At 43.5% G+C, this 22,302-nt stretch overlaps 1 protein-coding gene and 1 long non-coding RNA gene across 7 annotated transcripts in view; one reads left to right on the top strand and one right to left on the bottom strand.

Moving 5' to 3' along the window:
- The window catches only part of CAMK2A (calcium/calmodulin dependent protein kinase II alpha), a gene marked incomplete at its 3' end in the record, with an annotated part of 118,545 nt that extends 96,496 nt beyond the window's left edge, over positions 1 to 22,049 (top strand). For 2 of the 4 annotated variants that reach the window (XR_014164631.1, XR_014164632.1), the window contains 5 exons: positions 3,551 to 3,626; positions 10,166 to 10,260; positions 11,327 to 11,555; positions 12,926 to 13,021; positions 15,611 to 22,049. Coding sequence is in view for 2 of the 4 variants with exons in the window: in XM_081896990.1 (XP_081753116.1) it covers positions 3,551 to 3,626; positions 10,166 to 10,260; positions 11,327 to 11,555; positions 15,611 to 15,614 (404 nt within the window). Of the gene's footprint in view, positions 1 to 3,550; positions 3,627 to 10,165; positions 10,261 to 11,326; positions 11,560 to 12,925; positions 13,022 to 15,610 lie in introns of those variants that run through there. The other 2 variants (XM_081896990.1, XM_081896991.1) reach the window with 2 other exon arrangements.
- Positions 1 to 22,302, bottom strand: part of LOC309361863 — a 48,233-nt gene that overhangs the window by 12,776 nt on the left and 13,155 nt on the right. The window contains exon 3 of one of the 3 annotated variants that reach the window (XR_014164675.1): positions 9,934 to 9,986. The exons of the other annotated variants lie outside the window; for them this stretch is intronic. This is a non-coding gene — a long non-coding RNA (uncharacterized lncRNA). Of the gene's footprint in view, positions 1 to 9,933; positions 9,987 to 22,302 lie in introns of those variants that run through there. 3 annotated transcript variants of the gene reach the window in all.

Genomic DNA, 22,302 nt, shown 5'->3' with positions numbered 1-22,302 from the left:
TAAGTGGTCCTGTATCAATTTATGTGCAATGTGCAAAATTCTCCTACAGAATAATACCGCTGTTGTGACTACCGTTTGTGAATTAGCAAGGCAATTAGACCTCATTTGTACATATCACTGCACCACACCTACTCAGGGACATAGCGTTGGAGGGGGGGGGGTGCTGCCAGGGTGATGACCCTGGGCACATTTTTCTGGGGAGCACTGCGCATTTGGCTCTTCACACCTCCTGCCAGCCCTGCACCACATGAAGAGGCTGGGATCAGATCTGAATGATTTCCCGGGTGAATCATTCAGATCAGATTCCAGCATCGCGAAGTGGCATAGGGCTAGCAGGGCAGCATGCGAAGGACTCAACAGTCATGCACCTTTCAATCCCAGCCTCGCCTTTGGCCATTTGCTATGCATGCAGGGGCTAATGAGAGTTGAAGTTCAGCAATATCTGGAGACTCAAGTTTGCAAAAGGCTGCCCCAGATACTTAAATCCCTTGCTCTCCCTCGGTTCAGTTTGCAGTGTGTTGTGATTTTTCTAACAACTTGGCAAACACTGACTTCTTCATTCCTCTTCTCCACCGAGTCTCTATGGAAGTAGTTTCACTGTCACCATTTTAAACCAGTCTTTGGGAAGAACCTTAGTGAGGCCTCTTTCTTACTGCCTGACAAGGCCACAGCGTTCCCATAATAGCTTGGGAAATCAGTGTTAATTTGTAAAGTCTCCCCAAATGAAAGGAACTCATCTGCTGTGGAGATGGACTTTGGCCTGACATTAAAGTTAATTGAAAATTTGTCTCTCTGGGAATAACTCCCGCAGGAAAGACAGGAGTGTGTGTGTGTGGCAAATTAATATGAAATGATAGAAACACTGCTGATGAGGAAAGGCTTCCCTGCGCATTTTATCATTAACCACTTTGTCTCTTTAGTATAGGGAATTAGATCTACCCACAGGACACCCATATTTTAGCCTTATTAATAAGCACATTGGAATGCTTTGGCACAGTCTTTTGGAAGATCCAGTTCCCTGAATGTGTTGCTGGATTTCTAAGAGATTTCAGCCCTCTTGCAGATCCAACAAAAAGCAGAGGTAAGGAAGGAGGACAGAAAAGAATCATCCTAAAATTTATTGTCTTCAAGGCTTCTTTAAAGTGAAAAGAAGGGTAATGGTGAGGTCTCTGTGTTTGTTTTTTAAAGAAGTTTGTTGTTCCAAACTTTAAAGCATCTATCTTTTGAAGGGCAGTGAAAGAAACCTGAGGAACTTGACTTGGCACATTTTCTCATTCCTTGGGGGAGGGGGGGGGGAGGCACAAAGAGGCTGTTCATATTTTGTTGTTGCAAGCAACCCACACAGATTCTGACCCAGGGATCCAGGTAAACCTCACAGCCACTACTTCAAGCCTGCCTTTCAGGAATAATAATCCCATATAATCGGGGCACACAGCCTCCCATGACAAGTCATTTGTTCACAAGGGTGTAGGGGCTAACAGCACGTGAGATGCAAGTACCTGTAACGAGTCCCAGCACCATTTTTTAAAAGAAAAGGTTTGTGAGGAAGGCTTTTTTTGTGTGAGGAAGGCTTTGGGCAGAGAAGCCAGTGGCTTAGGATACTGTGTGCTTAATTCTTTCCCTATCTGGCATTTCTCATCATCTTTCCCTATCTGGCATTTCTCATCAAGCTGCCATCCCCACAACAGCTTCCCTATGCAGAGATCAAAATTACATATTTACCAATGTTTTGAACCTTTGGAAACTTAAAGGAAGGAAAAAATTGCCTCCTCACATATCTTGAGCTTTTAAACACAAGCCCGAAGAAGGGAGCACCTTGTAACATGTCATTCATTTACTCATTTTATGCTTGATATCAATTAATACTAATCCTGCAATTAACCCTAATGCTACTACTAATAATGACAAAACAACAACCATTAGTTGTTTGTTTGGCGTGTTTTCCCTCACAACAGCTTCCATCTGATTTGAAAACATAAGCCACAATCACCGTTAAGTTGAGGTGTGTACATTTGAGACCACCATTGCACATGCTCAGATGACAACTTAACGCATAGGAGTTTGGCAGGGAAACCAAACAGGTAACACACATCAGGTGAAGGCATCCCAGCCCCCTTTCTGGTATGTACAGTGTGCAACTGCAACTTGAAACACAGCAGGCCAGTAGAAGGGGACAACCTCGCTGTGCTTTAGGCCAGTAAGAGTCTCAGGCCTCTGAATACAACAGGTCCCACTTGGCACCTGTGTGGGTCTCCTGACTGGTGTGTCCAGAGCCATCTCTCCAGTGAAGATGCTGCTACTGGTGTGGGAAGCTACCACAAACTGGCAAGCCGTGTTTGCATATGTGATTGTTGCACCCCCTGGCCATAGTCTAAGACTGTCCACTGTGCAAAAAGTTGCACATGCAATAGGAGATACCACCATGGCTATTCTAACAGTGCTCCTCAGAGTGCCAGGAAAGCAGCCTGCCCTGCCAAGGTTTGTTTGGCACTCACTCATGGCCAAAAGTGAAAACAAGCTGCTCTTCCGCCAAGAAAGGTGCTGTTTTGCAACAACGCTCTCCTCCGCCTCTTCTCAGTCCTTAGTCTGCACTGATGCCTTTTGTTCTCATTCTACCCCTTCTTACTATCCTTCCGCCGCTGCCAGGGTCTCTTTGCTGCTCCATTTGTTTCCTCTGCCAGTTCCTCTCCCTGCTGGGGTGTAATGTATCTGAGCAACAAAAGCTTGCCTCCCTAAGCCTGGTGTAATTGCTTGTCTGTGCCTCAGCCACTGTGTTGAAAGAGCTGTGCAGGCTGGCAGGAAAGCACCAGCCATGTCTGTAAATGCCTCTGAAGGCTGCTTGTGTGTCACCTGCCAAGCACCACCACAGCTGAGGTGTTTATGGTAAGGCTTGCCCTGTAGTTGATTCTTCCGAGGCTGGGAACTAATCTGCCACCTCCAGCCTGCATGGCTAAATGGACAGGCGTTGTGGTCCAGCGACATCAGGAGGGCTCCATGGACCTCACCCCTGCTCTGAGCTGGCCTTTCCCTCAGCCCTTCTACTGAAAGGTAGAAACAGAACCAAAGATTTCTAAATCTTCCTCATTCTGGAGGAGTATCTTTTCCCAGCCGTTTTTATAATCTCTCCATCTAGTAAGTCTTTCTTTAAATTCCCCCCTCCTGCCAGACTATTCAGGGCTGTCTGTATGTTAAAAAAAAAAAAAAATCTGCATGCAAGCAATTCAGTTTTCTAGTTTTGGTAGTTCTGAGAAGGGCAGAAGCAAAGACGCCCTGTCCTCAACCTCTGATCTTCTTGGCCGCCTGCTGAGATTTTCAAAGGCATTGCCCCAAAGATTTTCAAATACATCTTCACAGCAGTAAGGACTAGAAACTTGAGGTGCTTTTTAAAATGAAAGCAGGCATTTTTAGAAAGTCGCGTTCTACGTGCACTACCACTTTCTGCAGTTCACAGCACTGTGACATCCACACAGCTCTAACAATGCCCTTTCTCACTGTCTTATTTACATTCAATATTTTCTCTCCCTTCTCCCCCCCCCCCTTAAACCAACAGTACGAAAACAGGAAATCATTAAGGTGACGGAGCAGCTGATTGAAGCAATAAGCAATGGGGACTTTGAGTCCTACACGTGAGTGTGCCCAGTGGGTGTTTTGAACTTTAACAAGAGAGCGAAGTATATTCCTGAGCTGGCCCAGTATGGAGGAAGAGAGTTAGCAGGAAATCCTTCAAATGGCCTTAACTGTGAAAAAACAGTTTTGAAATGTCAGGTTGCTCTGAAGGCAAGCAAATTAGTGGTTTTCTTTTATGGGTTTTCAAAGCACAGCTAGAAATGAACTTCAAGAACTTGTGTTTTCCGTTTCTTCTGTTCCTACCGAGCCACTCTGTCATTATTATCTCCTATCAAAATTTAAATGGATGGATTCATTTTGCAGTCTGGCCAAGGATAAATCGCAGCTATTACTGCTGAGTGAGCAAGCAAAGGCCCTGGATTCCTGGTTAAGAGAACAAAGAAGCATGGGTTTATTGATGAAGAGTAGAGGCTGCTGAGTTTGTTTTTCTCCTGTCTACAAGAAGGGCCTGTTTGAAAACAAACACACAAACAAAACCCCTTTCTATCTTTATGAATCATCCAGTTAGCACGGTAATATTATGGGAAGGAGCACAGGTCAGTGCTGGAGCTTCTGCATTTCGTGCAGAAAGTTCCATGCTCAATCGCTGGCCTTCCCAGGTAGAGCTGAGAGAGAAACCAATAGGCTGACTCAGTATAAGGCAGCTTCCCATGTTCCTAAATGAATCTTACTTTACGCTCATCTCAGCATAACTTCAAAATAGTTAGCGCTAACTCATTAAAGCTTAACAAGATAATGAGGAACCCAAAGTTAACCTCCGTATATAATAGTATTCCCATTGTGGGTAATGGGTTAAATGAGTGCTTTTCATATATATATATATATATATATATATATATATATATGCTTTCGTAGATTTTCACGGGTACAGGAATGCAGGTTTTGGTGTCCTCGGGTGTCTTCCCGTGTAAAAGTTGGGGTGTCTAGGCGACGTTTCGACGAGGTCTCACTCGTCATCTTCAGGCTGGTGCTTTCGGCTTCTTGTTACTGGAACAGAGCAGGATCTCAGTGTTTGAGTTCCTATAAATACTGTTGAGGGGGTGTGGTGTATAGCCTCCAATGTTCTGGGCAGAGAGGAAGTTCCCAGGCTAGTGTGCCTTTTCTTCTTTTGTTCCTTAATTACTTGAGGGATATCTTGAGTGATTTCTTGAGTGATATCCTGAGTACCACTTAGGTGGGTCATTAGGTGTGGATTAGTTGCTAAAGTCTTTGTGTCTTGACCTCTTGAACTTTGTGAAGCGTTTTTCTGAGAAGATGGCTGTACTGCACTTAGTTGTGCTCTGGCTTGGCTTCGTGTATAGGGGCGAGCTGTGGTTTTGTGGCCTGTGTCAGCCAGATCTATGTAGGGATTGCAGGGGGGTGCAGCATCCGGAGGTGCCACCATGGTTTGGCTACTGGATGGTGTCTGTAATTTATCTGTGGAGAGGGTCTGGGTTTGGGTCTGGTGTGGTTGATTGGTGATAGCGTTCTGTGTGCCTCTGGATCTGGTGTCAGTTTTTGTGGGGAGGGCTAATTTCCAGATGTCTGGCAAGCGGGATGTGTCGTCACGCTTGTTCATGTTGTGAGGGTGTTTCTCCATCGAGATAGAGAAACACCCTCACAACATGAACAAGCGTGACGACACATCCCGCTTGCCAGACATCTGGAAATTAGCCCTCCCCACAAAAACTGACACCAGATCCAGAGGCACACAGAACGCTATCACCAATCAACCACACCAGACCCAAACCCAGACCCTCTCCACAGATAAATTACAGACACCATCCAGTAGCCAAACCATGGTGGCACCTCCGGATGCTGCACCCCCCTGCAATCCCTACATAGATCTGGCTGACACAGGCCACAAAACCACAGCTCGCCCCTATACACGAAGCCAAGCCAGAGCACAACTAAGTGCAGTACAGCCATCTTCTCAGAAAAACTCTTCACAAAGTTCAAGAGGTCAAGACACAAAGACTTTAGCAACTAATCCACACCTAATGACCCACCTAAGTGGTACTCAGGATATCACTCAAGAAATCACTCAAGATATCCCTCAAGTAATTAAGGAACAAAAGAAGAAAAGGCACACTAGCCTGGGAACTTCCTCTCTGCCCAGAACATTGGAGGCTATACACCACACCCCCTCAACAGTATTTATAGGAACTCAAACACTGAGATCCTGCTCTGTTCCAGTAACAAGAAGCCGAAAGCACCAGCCTGAAGATGACGAGTGAGACCTCGTCGAAACGTCGCCTAGACACCCCAACTTTTACACGGGAAGACACCCGAGGACACCAAAACCTGCATTCCTGTACCCGTGAAAATCTACGAAAGCAAATATCTCACCTCTACGGGGAGGAAACCTTCCAGCTGACAAGAACCTACGAGAAACTAGAAGTCCGAAGAGCCACCATCTTATGTGATCTCTTGTTCCTACGCAACTGCCGAGACAACAACTTAATTCCCACATGCTTCCAACTTAAATTCCATTCTAAAACCCCAGCTACCGAAAGGATCCTGAAACGAACTGAACTATCCCTAATCAGAAACGAACTACACAAGAAAAGATACCTACTAAACCAAACCAACAAAGATCTGCTCACTCTTCACCTCAAACTCTGTAACAAAATCCACCCTGCACTCTGGGACAAATGCAAACAACTAGCCGTCTGGAGAGCTGAAACGGAGACCTCACATAAGACAGACACACACACCAACAAACTCCACAAACTAGAGAAACGCCAGAAGCCCAGCCACCCTCCACAACAACCCATGAAACAAACAGTACATAACATATCAGACAGGATCCTCACCACAACTGAAACCAAAGTACTCTCCAAAGGTTTCAACTTTGCAGTCGCCCCGAGACGCATCCCCACGGAAAACATCATATGCGGAGTCGAAGCTAGCCTAACCAAAATCAACCCAGATGAAGCCAATAAAATCAGACTTGAAGTCACCAACATCCTCTGCTCCAGCAAACCACCCAGAAGCAATTTACACAAAGAAGAACAGAAAGCACTCACCAACCTGAGGAAAGACAACAACATAATCATTCTCCCAGCAGACAAAGGTAATGCCACTGTTGTGATGAACACATCGGACTACCAAGCAAAACTATCAAATCTACTCCAAGATCCTACCTACCAACCTATAAAAACAGATCCCACCACCTATCTGGAAAAAACCACCAAATCCAAAATAAAAGCCTCTCCTATCAGTGAAGAAATCCAGCTAAGAATCATCCCCAGAGAAAAATCATCCAGATGCCCCAAACTCTACGGCCTCCCCAAGATACACAAAGAAGGAACACCACTCAGACCAATAGTCAGCTCCATAGGCTCACCTCTACAAAATCTCGCTAAATTTCTCGCCAAGCAACTTCAGCCCTATGCAGAATCCATCTCTTCACACGTTCCAAACCCCTTCCAGTTCATAGAAACAATAAAGAAGCAAAACCTACATCCTAATGACCTACTTGTGAGCTTCGATGTTGTATCTCTCTTCACACAAGTGCCCATTAATGAAGCCTTGACAGCCATTCAAAACAAATACAATCCCCCCGAATACATCTTGGACCTGACCAACCACTGCCTAACCAACACGTACTTCATCCACAATGGACAAAGATACAAACAGATAGAAGGAGCACCTATGGGATCACCCCTCTCACCGGTCATCGCAAACCTGTACATGGAACACTTTGAAACCAATGCTTTAGACAAGTCAGAACACAAACCCAAACTTTGGCTCAGATATGTTGACGACACCTTTGTAATTTGGCCACACGGGAAGGAAAAACTGGATAGCTTCCTCACACATCTCAACAGCCTACACCCCAAAATACAATTCACTATGGAAATAGAAGCCAACAACCAACTTCCCTTCCTTGACGTCCTAATCTACAAAAAACCTGATGGCTCCCTAGGACACACTATCTACCGGAAAAAAACACACACCAACCGCTACTTACATGCACAATCACACCACCACCCTGCACAAATAAACTCCGTAGCCAAGACTCTCATCTCCAGAACCAAACGCCTGGCTGACAAAGACCACTTGACAACTGAGTTACAGTATCTCTCAAATGTGTTAATTGCCAATGGATACCAGCAAAACAGGGTTACGAAGCTAATCCAAAAAGAAACACCCCCCAAAAACCAAGACACAGAAGAAAACAATGGCATGGCCCTCCTTCCTTATATCAAGGGCACTACAGATAAAATTAGCAAAATCCTCCATAAACACAATATCAAAACAGCCTTTTGCACCAACCAAAAAATAGCCAATATCCTCAGAAACCCCAAGGATAAAATCCAGTTGGAAAACCAAGGGGTCTATGAAATACCCTGCAAAGTCTGCCCAGCCACGTACATTGGACAAACAAACAGACGAATAAATGCACGTATCGCAGAACACAAGAATGCCGTCAAAAAAGAAGAAAAAACTTCCTCTCTTTTCCAACACATGAAAGAAACAGGACACGAAATTAATTTTGCAGATTCCAAATTGCTCTTTAACATGGAACATCACCACAAGAGAATAATCATGGAAGCCATCGAGATAGAGAAACACCCTCACAACATGAACAAGCGTGACGACACATCCCGCTTGCCAGACATCTGGAAATTAGCCCTCCCCACAAAAACTGACACCAGATCCAGAGGCACACAGAACGCCATCACCAATCAACCACACCAGACCCAAACCCAGACCCTCTCCACAGATAAATTACAGACACCATCCAGTAGCCAAACCATGGTGGCACCTCCGGATGCTGCACCCCCCTGCAATCCCTACACAGATCTGGCTGACACAGGCCACAAAACCACAGCTCGCCCCTATACACGAAGCCAAGCCAGAGCACAACTAAGTGCAGTACAGCCATCTTCTCAGAAAAACTCTTCACAAAGTTCAAGAGGTCAAGACACAAAGAGTTTAGCAACTAATCCACACCTAATGACCCACCTAAGTGGTACTCAGGATATCACTCAAGAAATCACTCAAGATATCCCTCAAGTAATTAAGGAACAAAAGAAGAAAAGGCACACTAGCCTGGGAACTTCCTCTCTGCCCAGAACATTGGAGGCTATACACCACACCCCCTCAACAGTATTTATAGGAACTCAAACACTGAGATCCTGCTCTGTTCCAGTAACAAGAAGCCGAAAGCACCAGCCTGAAGATGACGAGTGAGACCTCGTCGAAACGTCGCCTAGACACCCCAACTTTTACACGGGAAGACACCCGAGGACACCAAAACCTGCATATATATATATATATATATATATATATATATATATATATATATATATAAAATTTGAAACCTCAGTTGAAGCCCATCTGTTTACTAAGGCAGGATGCCAGCACATTGGAACTGATGCATGTTCTGCTAACTTCAATAAGGCTGGATATATTTTATTGATTTGTTTTGAATCTGCCCAAGGATGGCTCCATAAAGTCCCCCACGCAGTTGGCAGTGTGGCATAAAACAACAATTAATACAAACAATATGAAGCAATATCGGATTAGATTACAGATATAGACAACAAATCAAGAATGAATCAGCGGCAAGGAAGAGTCGACGGAGAACCTTCCCTAGTAGAGTTATGAAACATAAAAATCTCTGCCAGCTCATACAGTCAACAAAGTGACCCTCCCACCTTCCCTCCCAAAAGCCCACTGGAACAAAAGGATTTTTTGTCTTTTAACTAACTTTCTAAAAATAAAAAATGAGCTGATATGGCAAGTCTTCAGGAAAACAGTGTTCCATAATGAAGGCGCTACTTACTGTTGTTTTCCCTCTAGCCTCTGACAAAGATGAAAGTTAAAGCAGAGACCTGTCAGATGATTTTGATGTATTGGTGGGTGGTCTCATTTAGGAGCAGGGAGTGTTCTCTAATATGAAACAGACCATAACCATTCATGGCTATTAACACCAGCCCTGCAGATTGCTCTTAGAAAGACATTGGGAGCCAGCACTGCTCTGAGTTTATTCACAATTACCTGGGCCTAGAAAAAGCCCACCTGCCAACACATCAAAATCAGAGCAAATGTCAATTCAGATTTTTCGTGGATTGCCATTTGCTCCGATTGAGCTTTAAAGAGTGAGTTTTTGCGGGGAAAGCTCTGGGGCAAATAAAGAGCACTCAAGACATGGAGCTTGTCCATCCTGCAGGAGGGTTTTACAGATGCTTCCTTTAACCTGCCACCAAAATGACAATTTCTTCAATCCATTAGGAAATTATTGCAGCCCCTCACTCTTCAAAACTGAGAAAAACATGTCTTTAAGGAGCAGAGAAACTATTGAAGTATGTCACTGAAGCAGAGAAACTATTGAAGTATGTCACTGAGCACAGTGGTATGCTTAAGAGCTAAGAGAAAGAAATTAAAATAGATTATGAGAAATAAATTATGTATTTGTATTGCATAGACAGGTTAACTTCATTGGTGTTAAATCCATAGGAATGAAGACATGTGACTAGACAATGAGGTTATTTCACTTCCTTTTCTCTCTCCACCCTGACCCTGGTCCTTTCATGGGCTCTTCCAGGAAAATGTGTGACCCTGGGATGACAGCCTTTGAACCAGAAGCTCTAGGGAACCTGGTGGAAGGGCTGGATTTCCATAGATTCTACTTTGAAAACTGTAAGCACCCTCTGCCTTGTCAAAAGGCCCTTTGACTCTCTTATCAGAATGGAAATATTTGCAATATTGGGTCACTTCATCAGCCTTCTAGCCCAGTGACCAGCCTCTTAACTACAACCAGTTTGTTTTAAAATAAAGTATGTTAAGAGATTTGAAGGCATATAGATGGAATCTTCTATCCTGTTACCCGCCAAGATTCTGCTTGTCAAAGTAGAAATTTCATCCTTTGAACATTTTGGTTCACAGCAATAGATAGGCCTAACATCCCTTAAATTTGTCTTATCTCTTTTTGAGCTTTCTGAAAAGATAAGGACAACTTGGCTGAACTAGCACATGCATTTAAGGGCAGGACAGTACATCAGAGATACAGCACAAACTCAGATTTAATTGCTGACACCTCCTGTTAAAAAGCATATCTGTATCAAGGCTAAGAAAGACATCTGTCTGAGGCCCTGGAAAGTCATTCCCAGTCTGAATAGACCATGCTGGGCTGGATGGACCAATAGTATGTGTCAGCTTTGTAAGTTCACAGGTATGCATTTGAAGGTTTACTTCTGAGTAGACTTGGTAAGGCTTGTGCTCTTAATCTCTCACTCATTTCCAAAGTTTCAAACCAAATCATAAATGGTTGAATGTAGAGTGGATGAGCAGGATTCACCTAATGAACCCTGTCAGCACTAGCCCTGTTTGAGGGCTTCAGCTTGCGCAGTGCCCCACCCCCAATGGCTGGGGAGGGGGATGTCAGGAAAACCCCCCAGAACAACACATGGGGGAGATTGTTCCACCTGGCAAGCTACAGTACTTTTGCTGACAATGTTGAAATCCCAAACGATGTTTTTAGTTTTTAGAATGTGAACTGGTCAGTGAATGCAATTTAATGAATTTTTAAGAGAAGAATCTCCCTATGATTGGGACATAAACTGAAACAAGCCTAGAAATATTCTGCATATGCCTTCTTTTTCCTTGTTACTACAATGATTTTATAAAGATTAGAGAAAGATGTCCGTCCTAGTTATGGGGAGACGCAGGCAGCATTGATCTCACTGGCTTTCCTCTCAACCCCCAGTGTGGTCTAGAAACAGCAAGCCGGTGCACACTACCATCCTGAACCCTCACATTCACTTAATGGGAGATGAATCTGCCTGCATTGCCTATATCCGCATCACGCAGTACGTCGACACCAGTGGGATCCCTCGCACTGCACAGTCGGAGGAGACCCGAATCTGGCACCGCCGGGATGGCAAATGGCAAATTGTTCACTTCCACAGATCTGGAGCACCTTCTGTCTTACCACAGTAAGTCATCCCCAGGCCTTGGTGATCCTTCTCAAAGCCACTTTTGTCATACCACTGAAAACTGAATATTCCATTTCCACAGTGTAAACGAGGGGAAGATAAGTGTAAATTAAAGGTGAGAGTATAAGCAAGGCAGTAGAAGGAAAGAACAGCAGCGAAGGCCAAATGTAACACATCTATGCATGGCTTAACAATATTTGTAGCTAGGTCAAAACCTTCCCGAAAGAACTTTTATCTATGTCGGTGGTCCCCCACCTTGTTGGGCCTGGGGGCGCTTTTGGAAATCTAAGTAACTGTTGTGGGCACCACAAAATAAAATAAATTTCCCAGAAGAAAAACTGACAGTGCTCAGACCTCCCCCCCCCCCCGCCCCCTCGGTCTCTCAAAATCAAACACCTACACCACCACTCCCAACAAATAAAACAGATGGGGGGAAATGCAACACCTCCCCCCAACACAGGTACCTCCCCCTCAAACAATGAAAAGCCCCAAACCACAATTTTAAAACAAAACTTAAAATTGGAGGGGGCCTTGACAGATGCCTGAGAGTGCTGTTGTGCCCACAGGCACCACATTGGGAACCCCAGACGGGGATTATTCATTTGCCTTTATGCAAGGATGCATTCATGGCATTAAATTACAAGAGATTTGAAGGCAATTCATGCATATTTAGTTTAACGTCCCACCAGTTACAGCCACACATTATTGTTTAATGATTTGTTAAGATCCACATGCATGCTGCCAGAATGGAGAAGACCCCCCCAAATGTGGTAGGCTCAGAATGGTATTTTATTGGTGGCAATGACATGCCTGGAATAGAAGTGTCTAATGACTGGTTCTTGGAGTTAGAGCAAGTTTAACATTCTCTCTCTCGCTCTCTCTCTCAGACCCAGTACACAGGTCACTTTTTCACATGGTAATTTCACCATGTCAAATTATTTGTAAACATGATGTTTGAATCTGGTCACATGACAGGAGATATTTATAATGCCAGAGCATGCCAAATTAATTTCAAAATACCAACCCAACCTGGTTTATATTGGTTTAGAAGTTTCACCTATTAGTGATGTCATTCAGAATTGGGGCTCTCACGTTCTTCTCCCCATCCCCATTCATTTTCTTACTGTGATGTTATGACTGTCATAGGTGTTTTCTCAGTAAAGAAAGATGCATCCTCGTATTTCATGTTAACAAATGCACTGCCAGTTTAAATAATCAAAAGAAATGAAAATAACTTTATTATCCATAAGGTAGAGTTGAAAGTGAAGAGGGAAAAACTGTGTTATTTTATCACTCTCTAAACTTCTTGATAACAAGGTGCGAAGGTGCAGAAATGAAGTTAAGGGTATACACTGTTTGTTTTTTAATAGGCGGGAACATTCAAACACACAAGCCCCTACCTGCACTCTGGAATGATACAGTCCAGCATCAGATACTTCACGTGTGTCTGATCATCTGTTTCTGATGTGAGTGCAAGAAGATTCCATATGGGCATCCCTGATAGCAGAGAAGAGTATCTTTTGTCCAGGTTTGATGAGACTCCACGGCTAGCCCTTAGTGGCCAGCATGATAGGGGTTACTCACTCTGTTGAAAACTACTAGTGAAGTTAGAGTCATTCATTCATTGCTTGTATGAATTGCTTCTCTGCTTAAATAAAAAAGTGTTCAAGGTGATGTACAAGAACACACCCCGCTGGGGCGTAAACAAATTTGTTTGCAGTTAGGGATGGAGGAAAAATGTCGCGCAAACCTGTGTAATTCCCACTTGTGAAATTCAGAAAATGTTCAGAAAATGTGAACAAAAATATGTCTGTTAGGGGCAAGTGTTCATAAAATACATATATATTAGTGAAAGCAACATGCTAAAATGCATTGCATTAGATAATTTACTTGCAAAAATGTGTATATTAGGAGAAATGTGCACTAAAATGCAAGCAAATCTTAATGAGGACTTTTTTAAAAGAAAAATCACAGATTGATAGAAATGTGGCGAACTTAAATTAAGGTTGGGGGGGACAGAGAAAAAGTGAAACTGACAGAATCATCTACCCTATTTGCGGTAGCTGCTTTTCCTGTTTGCCTCCACACTAACTGTTTTCTGAAGAATTGCCATCCTTCCCTCATTTAGGTACCATAGAGAATCCAGATGACCTTTCTGTCAGATGGTTGCATTCTGGTGTTTTCTGTGTCACCTTGCCATACCCCCCATCCCATATCTAATTTTTGGCAATTTTTCCAGCTGAACGGGGGTGAGGGGGAACGACGATGACCCACTAGCTTGTTCAGCATGGTTATGCAGAGAGCTATTGATTAAACCGGGACGCGGGTGGCACTGTGAGTAAAACCTCAGTGCCTAGGACTTGCTGACCGTAAGGTTGGCGGTTCGAATCCCCGCGGCGGGGTGAGCTCCCGTCGTTCGGTCCCAGCTCCTGCCCACCTAGCAGTTCGAAACCACCCCTAAGTGAAAGTAGATAAATAGGTACCGCTTTAAAACGGGAAGGTAACCGGCGTTTCCGTGTGCGGCACTGGTGCTGGCTCACCAGTGCAGCTTCGTCACGCTGGTCACGTGACCCGGAAGTGTCTTCAGACGGCGCCGGCTCCCGGCCTCTTAAGTGAGATGAGCGCACAACCCCAGAGTCGGACACGACTGGCCCGTACGGGCAGGGGTACCTTTACCTTTATTGATTAAACTGGCTTTCAGTTCTGCTCATGTGTAGCCACTGTTAGACTTTTAGGGATAAAAAATTATTTTTGACACTTCCTTATTGCACTGCTGCATGTACAGCAATAGATGCATGAACAAATTTGGGGTAGGGAACCACAATGACATTGTGATGCTCCTTACAGTTTCAAGCCAGAGAGGGTTAGGGAGACTGCTCACTATTTTACAAGCCTCTCTGGGGCTCAGTGAAAGCAAGGGGATTCCCTCCCATCATTTTCTGGTTTCTCTCAGCTGTAGAGCTTGGAATTCTAATGAAAATGCCTTGCTGCACTTGCACTTCAGTATAACAAGGAAGGACCATTTTTTAAAAGCACCTAAAATGGTATGTCAGGCAATGCAGGCCTAATCCTTCCTCTGTCCCCTGCAGATGCCTTGTGGCATGTGGGAATTTAAGAAAAAAAGTTAACTGGTGCTCTAGAGTGAATGTACGTTCATAAAGGGGCGGAGGAAGCCAATATTTTAAAACAAAATTAATACCCCTCCCCCATTTTTTTTCAATAGCTGCCATGCCCTGTTCCTCCTTCATCATGTGTATAGGCATTGCAGGATGCTAATGGGGAAGATCTGTGCCACACAGAACCGCTATTTTAATTCCCCATCCAGCTCGCACTGCAAGAGTGATGTCTCAGCAGCACTAAAGAGGCGTACTGCTTCTTATGCTTCTCTGAGGCTAGGTGTATGCTCCTGCCTGTTCTTTTCATTTGGGTTGCCTGAATGCTCTGTTCTCCCCTTGAGAGATGGTGGCACTTAGTAGTTTGGGGTGCAAACGGCTACCGGGATGGTGCAGCCCTCACCAAGCTCTTCTCTTATTCTCCTCCTGCTGCTGCTGCTCTCTTTTCAGGGCAAGGCTGTTGAAAAGTAGTCTAGTAGTGGTAGTTGCAGAAAGAAGGTGGGCCCCCTCAACATGAGTCACATCCACCCTACACATTGAAAGCACTCCTATACAGTCATGTCTTCCCCCAAAGGATCCTGGGAACTGTTAAGGGTGCTGGGCACTGTAGCTCTGTGAGGGGTCTCCAAGCCAACTCTCAACACCCTAAATGAATGACAGTTCCCAGGATTCTCTGGGGCAAAGCCATGACACCAAAGAATGCTTTCAGTGTACAGTGTGGGTGTGACCGAATGTTTTACATTCTCCTGGACATCTCTTGTCCTCTGCTTCACCCCTGCCCCGCCACAAAGCTTGAGAGGTGGATGCCAGCTGGAGGACAAGGCTTCACAAATAGAAAAGAGTAATTATTTGGGGTGGGGGTGGCTGGGGTTGGGGGGAGAGCCAGATGGGAAGATCGCCATTTTGGTGGAGTAAAAAGCCGTTTCCTTTTGTGTTTTTCAGCTGAAGCATCAGCCCCTCAGGCCAGGTTTCTCACTGCCTCACTACAAAGGGAAGATCCCTGCTATCCTTTACCTAGGGAACTTGGCTGCTGCTGCTGCTGCTGACTCTCCTCCTTGGTTCTTGCTGGAATTCCTTTCACACACAGAGCTCCTCACCAAAATAAACCAAGAATTTAATAGACTTTTTCTCCTTCTGTTTCACACGCTCTGCGTTTTGCCACTTTGTGCCATTGTAGTAGAACAGGGCAAGACACCCTATTGCATGAAAAAGCTTTTCTGTGGTTAACAGGAGAAACCCAATGTGGGGGGGTAGCCTTCAGCCACTACTGCCCACAGAGCTCATGGAACCACCCTGGTTCAGTACTTAAAATTACCTGTGTTCCTCACAAGGACATAGTTTATTTTGGTCTCTTTGCTGTTTTCCACTAAGTCTTAAGGGGCCTGAGAGAAAAGGGAGCATGTTCCAGTGCAGAATCAGAAGCCACCTCCTTGCAATGGCAGATTGATGCCCATCCACAAAATGGAAAGTTCTTGCTCGATTATGATCTCAGCCAAAATCAAAAATACTTTTATATTGTCCTGTGTTACCTAAATTCCAGATCGATAAGCATACATGCAATGCAAGATTCTTACTTGATCATGACCTCAGTCATTTTATTTATTTTTAAATATTTCTATGCCACCATTCATTATTTAAATCCGGAGCAGTTCACACTGCGCCACTGTCACTCATACCTACATCTACATCTTCTGTTCTGTATGAAGTTAAAATCTTACAAGTATCAGCCTATATTCATTAAAGCCTAGTAAAATTCTGCTGGGATGAATATGGCTTTATGGCGCATAAAATGCAGAATCCATTTCTCTTCCCAGAGAACGTACCTTTTTGTGTGCCTGGACCAATTGAGGTTCATGACAATTCCTTTCTCTTTTCAACGTGCATGGAATGAAACTGTTAACACTATATTGGCATTATAATGTGTCTAAGAGCACATAAATAAATGATAGGTTAGAAATTCAGCATGGCAGCAGGGTATTTTTCACCTTATTTGTAATGCAGTGATATAGTTGAGGCAGTTTCTGCCACTATCCAGCACACCATAGGAACTTCCTTTATTCGGCTTAGTAAGGATCTCCTAGATGTTTCATTTTGTTTAGAATTCAGTTTTCTTTGAACTGGCCTTTTGCTCATATTCTGGCAGGATTTTGAGTCATGCTTTTTCCCTCTGTCCCTTCAAGACTTAGATTCATCATTAAGAGGAAGAGGGGAGGCTGAACCTTTTTAGTCCCACAATTTCCCACATACACACTTCAGGCAATTTGACAGCATTGAAGATGCGGGCACTATGGAAACAGAACTGCCCCTTCAATTTGACATAAAAATAGAGGCCAACACTTTCCAGCAAAGACAGAGAATGCAAGCTTTACTAATGACACTTTGAGGCGTTTTGATTATGCTTTCAACAAACAAAATGAAACCTTTCGCTATCTCTTGTACTTTGAGCGCATGCCTTTTTATATGAAAAACAAACAAACAAAACCCTTCCGTGTTATTTCGTAAATGGATTTTGAGTATTTGCTAAAATGGATCTTTATGTAATACCTAGAAATATCAATTGTTTGGGTTTGTGGCTGATTTTTAATGAAGTTGGGATGGGGTGGGTGGGGCTTAATATGTTATTGTTTACATTTGGAGTTGACTTTGTGGCAAATTGTTCTTGAAAGTGCAAAAGGGCACAATAAGCTGGACATGTGGGCAGGATTTCTGATGTGGGCTTCTGGCAAATCTCAGAGTGCTTTACGCCATAATAGGACTCCTTGTGGTCGTGTACTCTCTATATGCCATGAGAAAGGTTTGGCAATCAGAATCGCACATCCTAATGAAAGGAACCCAATGGAGAGACTGAGGAAACTTCCAAACTGGGGTCAAACGACAGCATCTGCTTTTAAAAACACTGGCGTCATCTTCAAGGAATGCAGGAATGGGTTCTTCACAAGCCAGAATGTCCCTGACACCATTGTTGTTTTGATGGCATATGGAGGGCCTGAAAGATCTTCTATTTTTGGCATCACCTTCTTGCCTTCTAGTACAGGTATGGGAAGTGTGATGGTTGTTAATTTTTTTGGCAGTCTTTCCGTTTCTTGTTATCTTTTATTTTTTTGAAACTTTAAAAGTCTTTACTCTTTGATGTGAGATTAACTACCGTGCACTTCTACTACCAAGGGAACTTATAAATGGCACTTTCTTCATTTGCATGACATTTAACTTTATAGACAGCTACGTGTACTTCAAAGCAAACAAACATGCTTGTTTGGGGACAGTAACAACAGCAACAACAGCAACAACAACAGTGGGGGAAACTCTCTGTGTAAATTTTGAATGGTGTAATTTTGCCTTTTCCGTGGTTTGAAGTGCTTAGCTTTCCATCTTGTAAGGCAGGGCGGACATCTGTCAGTATAAAGCCAAGTTTTGCAAAGTGCAAGAATAACTTCCCATTGGAGATGAGGGGGGAAAGTGACTAAGGGGAAAGGAGGGCCGCTTGACAGTATCTGATTTGCCTAAACAGGAGTTTGCTTTTTACTCAGAAGGGGCTGTCAGTGTACCATTTTCCAATTTCTAACAGAAAAAGTATAACATGATTGAATCATTGGAATTTTTTTGATGCTCAACTGAATACAAAAAAAAATATACTGAGGTGAGAAGGGGTTTCATATCAGGGGGGCTTGCCATAAAAATATAGACCCGGGGACCTGTTTGCATTTCCCCACTCAAATTACTTGGATTTCAGTCAATTTGTTTCATTTTTGTTTCATTATCCTCACCTACTAGTAGCACTTAAAACATACATGGCAGCTCATCTTTACATATTTATAACTACAGGCCTAATTTTTCAGCTGCCAGTGTTCACATGTCTTGATCTTACTTTGGACTTCAATGAAGTTCTCTCCTTTTGAGTTGAGCAGCACTGAAATTTCCTGACCACTGAACTATTTTTGACCCATTTCTCTGTGAAAACCTCTGCTCAGGTGATGAATCTGATAAACCTTGATAGCCTGGCCTGTTTGGGCTCTACCCATTGCACCGGGCTTTTGCTTCCAGTGTATTATGATGAGTACTTCAGGAAAGAGGAGGCCCTTCCTTCCTGTTTCCCAAGCACACATTCTGTCAAGCATTAGCTGCCTTGACTGTGTTTCTTTGGGCAACATTAATACTATTTCCTGCATTGAATTTATATTTCGTAATTTCTGGCATCCTTTCCAAACCTAAACCTCAACATTTCAAAGAGAAGGGGGAGTCTGTCCTAGCAGAGCCTGACTTCTCTCAAGTCTTCCAGTAAAGAGGGGAACCTGACAGGTGACAAGGCATCTAATCCATCCCATTACAAATTTGCCCAAAACATCTGATTAAGCACCTGCACTTTAAGGAGGGGCCTCCTACCATGAAGTTCTTTTCAAGGCCCTCTCATGTATTCTTCGCCCTGATTGCCACTGGCATTTCTGAAACCCTGTTTTGACTGTGAAAGCAATTGTACCCTAGATTTTGATCCATTGTCTGTACCTCCCCAAACCCCACCTTTACTCTTCCGTATCAGTGGCATAATACCTAGAGACAAACCAGTTCACCTTTCCTGGCTTCCACAATAAAGGACACTTGCATTTTCTCTGCCATCATGGAGGCCTACTGGCCTATGAATCCTAATCACTTCTGGAGCACATAGCCTGGGTACCTCTTCCAAGTGCAATTCTGGTTCCATAGGCTACAGATGCCAGTAAGTCAGTACATGTTCCACAGAAATGCATGTAGCAAACCCACAAGCAGCATCAAGGGGCTGGGATTTTGAAGGCATGGTAAAGGGAAAGGAATGCTTTCCATCTTTCTGCCCCAAAGCCACCCCACCTCCCCACAATAGAGTTGAAGTGCTTTAGGGGGGTAAACGCTCCTGGAATTCCCACAGAGGTGAAACAGTTTTGTGTGTAGTGTTGGTGGGTGAAACACAATGAAACACCTGGCAGGGCATTCCATTTCTCCTAGCACAACACTCAAAACTATAGACTCTTGAAGCTTCTTTTTCATTATAAACATTAGCAGGGTTTCACCGTGTGCATTTGTGTGTAATGTAACACAGAATCAGAACCATAGAGTTGAAGGGGACCTCGAGGGTCACCTATTCCAACCCCCTGCAAGACAATGTGTAGTTTGCCCCTCAGTTTTAGGCAGTGAGGCAGATTTCAGATGGTGAAAGGTACAAATGTAATTGGAATTTCCTCTCTAGTATGCGGTAGGCTGTTAGCAGCATCTATTTGAGCACAAAACAAGATCATGGCTCCATATGAGCTTTATGAATTCCAACAAGAAGGGATGCTGTTGGAAAATGTGCTTTGACTATTCATCATGATCACTGTCACCATCAGCCAAGTCAAATGTTCAGTGACACCTTCCCTTTCACAGCCTAGTGATATGATCCAAGAGGAAACACCAGTTAAAAATTCTGAAGTTGTGCCTGGACAGGCCTATTTTGTCATGGTTTGTCCTGGGGAGGAAGTGCTGCAAATGGCTCACACTTTTATCTTACAATCTGTCCCAGTAATGTGACACTGGGTTTTGCTGGTACCCGTGCTAACCTTTCCCATCACAATGCCCTTTGCTAATGTTTATTCAAACATCTTGCTATTTCCCTTATCCAGAGCATTGTCCTGGACCTTCTCTTGCATTAGCGTAGCCCTGCCTTTTTAACCACAACTATAAGCTTTCGTGCATTTCAACCCATTCCCCATAGAAACCTCACAAACACCCACTACCCTTTGTGGAAGTGGAATAGAGGGGCTTTCCCACAGCACAACCTCAGCTTCTACACAACCCCACAAAAATATTTCACCGCCTTTGGCATCCCACATCAAAGTTATTGGTGCATGAAGGGCTGCACATCTATATTTGTGCTTATTTTATAAAATAAAAAAATCCCTCGTCTACGGTCTTGAACAGAAAGAAACCATGGATGTATAGGAAAGCAGTGTAGAGCAATAAAAGGCACAATAACCAGGAAGGAGAGGGATAAGGAGGGACAAACTAATCTGAAATAAAATCTAACAAACAGCAACAAGAGGATACCTGACTCCTCATAACAATCTAGAACCAGGATTAAGGTGTGCTTCATTTACTGGCATTTTCTACAGCTGCACAGGAGTAATCTCTATATTTCATTACTTTCAAGATAATCGGGATATACCTGTATCAGGGACAGTTTATGCTTATTGAATTGGACAAGGTGGGGGGAAACTGGGCTACCTCACCTAGCATTCTACCCGGATGTGAAAACAACTGCAAAGTTAGCCTGCTCCTTGTTGAAGTCTAGTCATCTTACCTACTTCACAACTGATCCCAGAAATTAATTTCCAGCTAGAGATGAAGTTAGCAGTAGGGAAGGACCGCGGCTTAGTAGCAGAGCATCTGCTTTGCCTGCAGGAGTTCTCAGGTTTGATCCCCAATATTTCCAGGTAGGGCTTGGAATGGTTCCTGCCTGGAACCCTGGAGAGCAGCTGGCAGTCAGTATAAGTGAAGTTAGATGGAGCAAGGATCTGACTCAGTAAGAGGCAGCTTCCTAGGTTCCTATGTGTGACAGAATGATTCCTAGGAAACCCTTTCCACCGTACATTACAGCTGCCACTTTGCTGGTGGAACGAAAAAATAAATATATTCAAATATACTCCAGATAGATGAGCAAAGCCTTATATGTTCAGACTTTGCTTCCTACCTAACTGAGAATACCAGTTGTCTTTTCTCCTTCAGTTATGCCACATGTTCTCCTTTTCGTTAGGATGGTTTCCCTTCCTCCTCCTTAGTTCTTGCATGGCTGCAAATCAGCCACTTTTTGTCCTGCTCCCTGCCCCTTTTTGGTAAGGGAAAATCCGCGAGAAGGCAAAGTTTGGTATTTTTGTTTTTTTTCTAACTGTTGCACAATTTTTTGGCTTTTGTAACATTTGGGGGGAGAAGCTGGAAAAGTGGTTTGAGAAGAAAGTATAAATGTATATAAAAAGATATATATAAAGATATAAATATATATGCATATAAATATATGAAATCTCTATGGAAATATTTATTTCACATGAATGCAAAAAAAAAATCACAAAAAAGAAGGGAAGAAAAAAAAAAGCAGCTTTGTAATGTAAACAAACAAAACAGTCAGAGAGCGTCCCTCTCATGTTTGTTAACTTGATGTGACTGGAATATTCCAAAATCCTTCAGTATCTTTTGTAAGTGAATCAGACCTGTAAAGCGGTGTGACTGTGTTGGATTCATTGTTCCAGTTTTTTGAAGCTGTGGCTGTGAACAAAATGATCACTGCTAAAATTTTATGCTATATTTTTGGGGTGGGGGAGATGGGGATTGTCAGTTTTATTCTTGGTGTTTCAAGTGCAATAAAATAGCTACAAACTCTTGAGTATGGAAAATGCTGATTGTCACTAAATGACTCCCAGACTCTCGTTTTACTTTCTATTTCATTGTGATGCTTCTGTCTTTAAGGGGTCTCATATCTAGAATACAACACTCAGGGACAGAGCAGAAAGGAGGACTGATAGTTCTCTTCCTCTTTGGTGATTTAGAGCGTGTCTTCTACTCCTCAGGTGCTTTTTCCTGCTTGGGATGTTTCCTTCAATTGTGATTATGCTTCTTGATATACTTAGATGGGAAGA

This window comes from Podarcis melisellensis (assembly GCF_964234715.1).
Source record: "Podarcis melisellensis genome assembly, chromosome: 2".
NCBI classification, from domain to species: domain Eukaryota; kingdom Metazoa; phylum Chordata; class Lepidosauria; order Squamata; family Lacertidae; genus Podarcis; species Podarcis melisellensis.
This window is presented reverse-complemented; position numbering and strand designations above follow the sequence as displayed.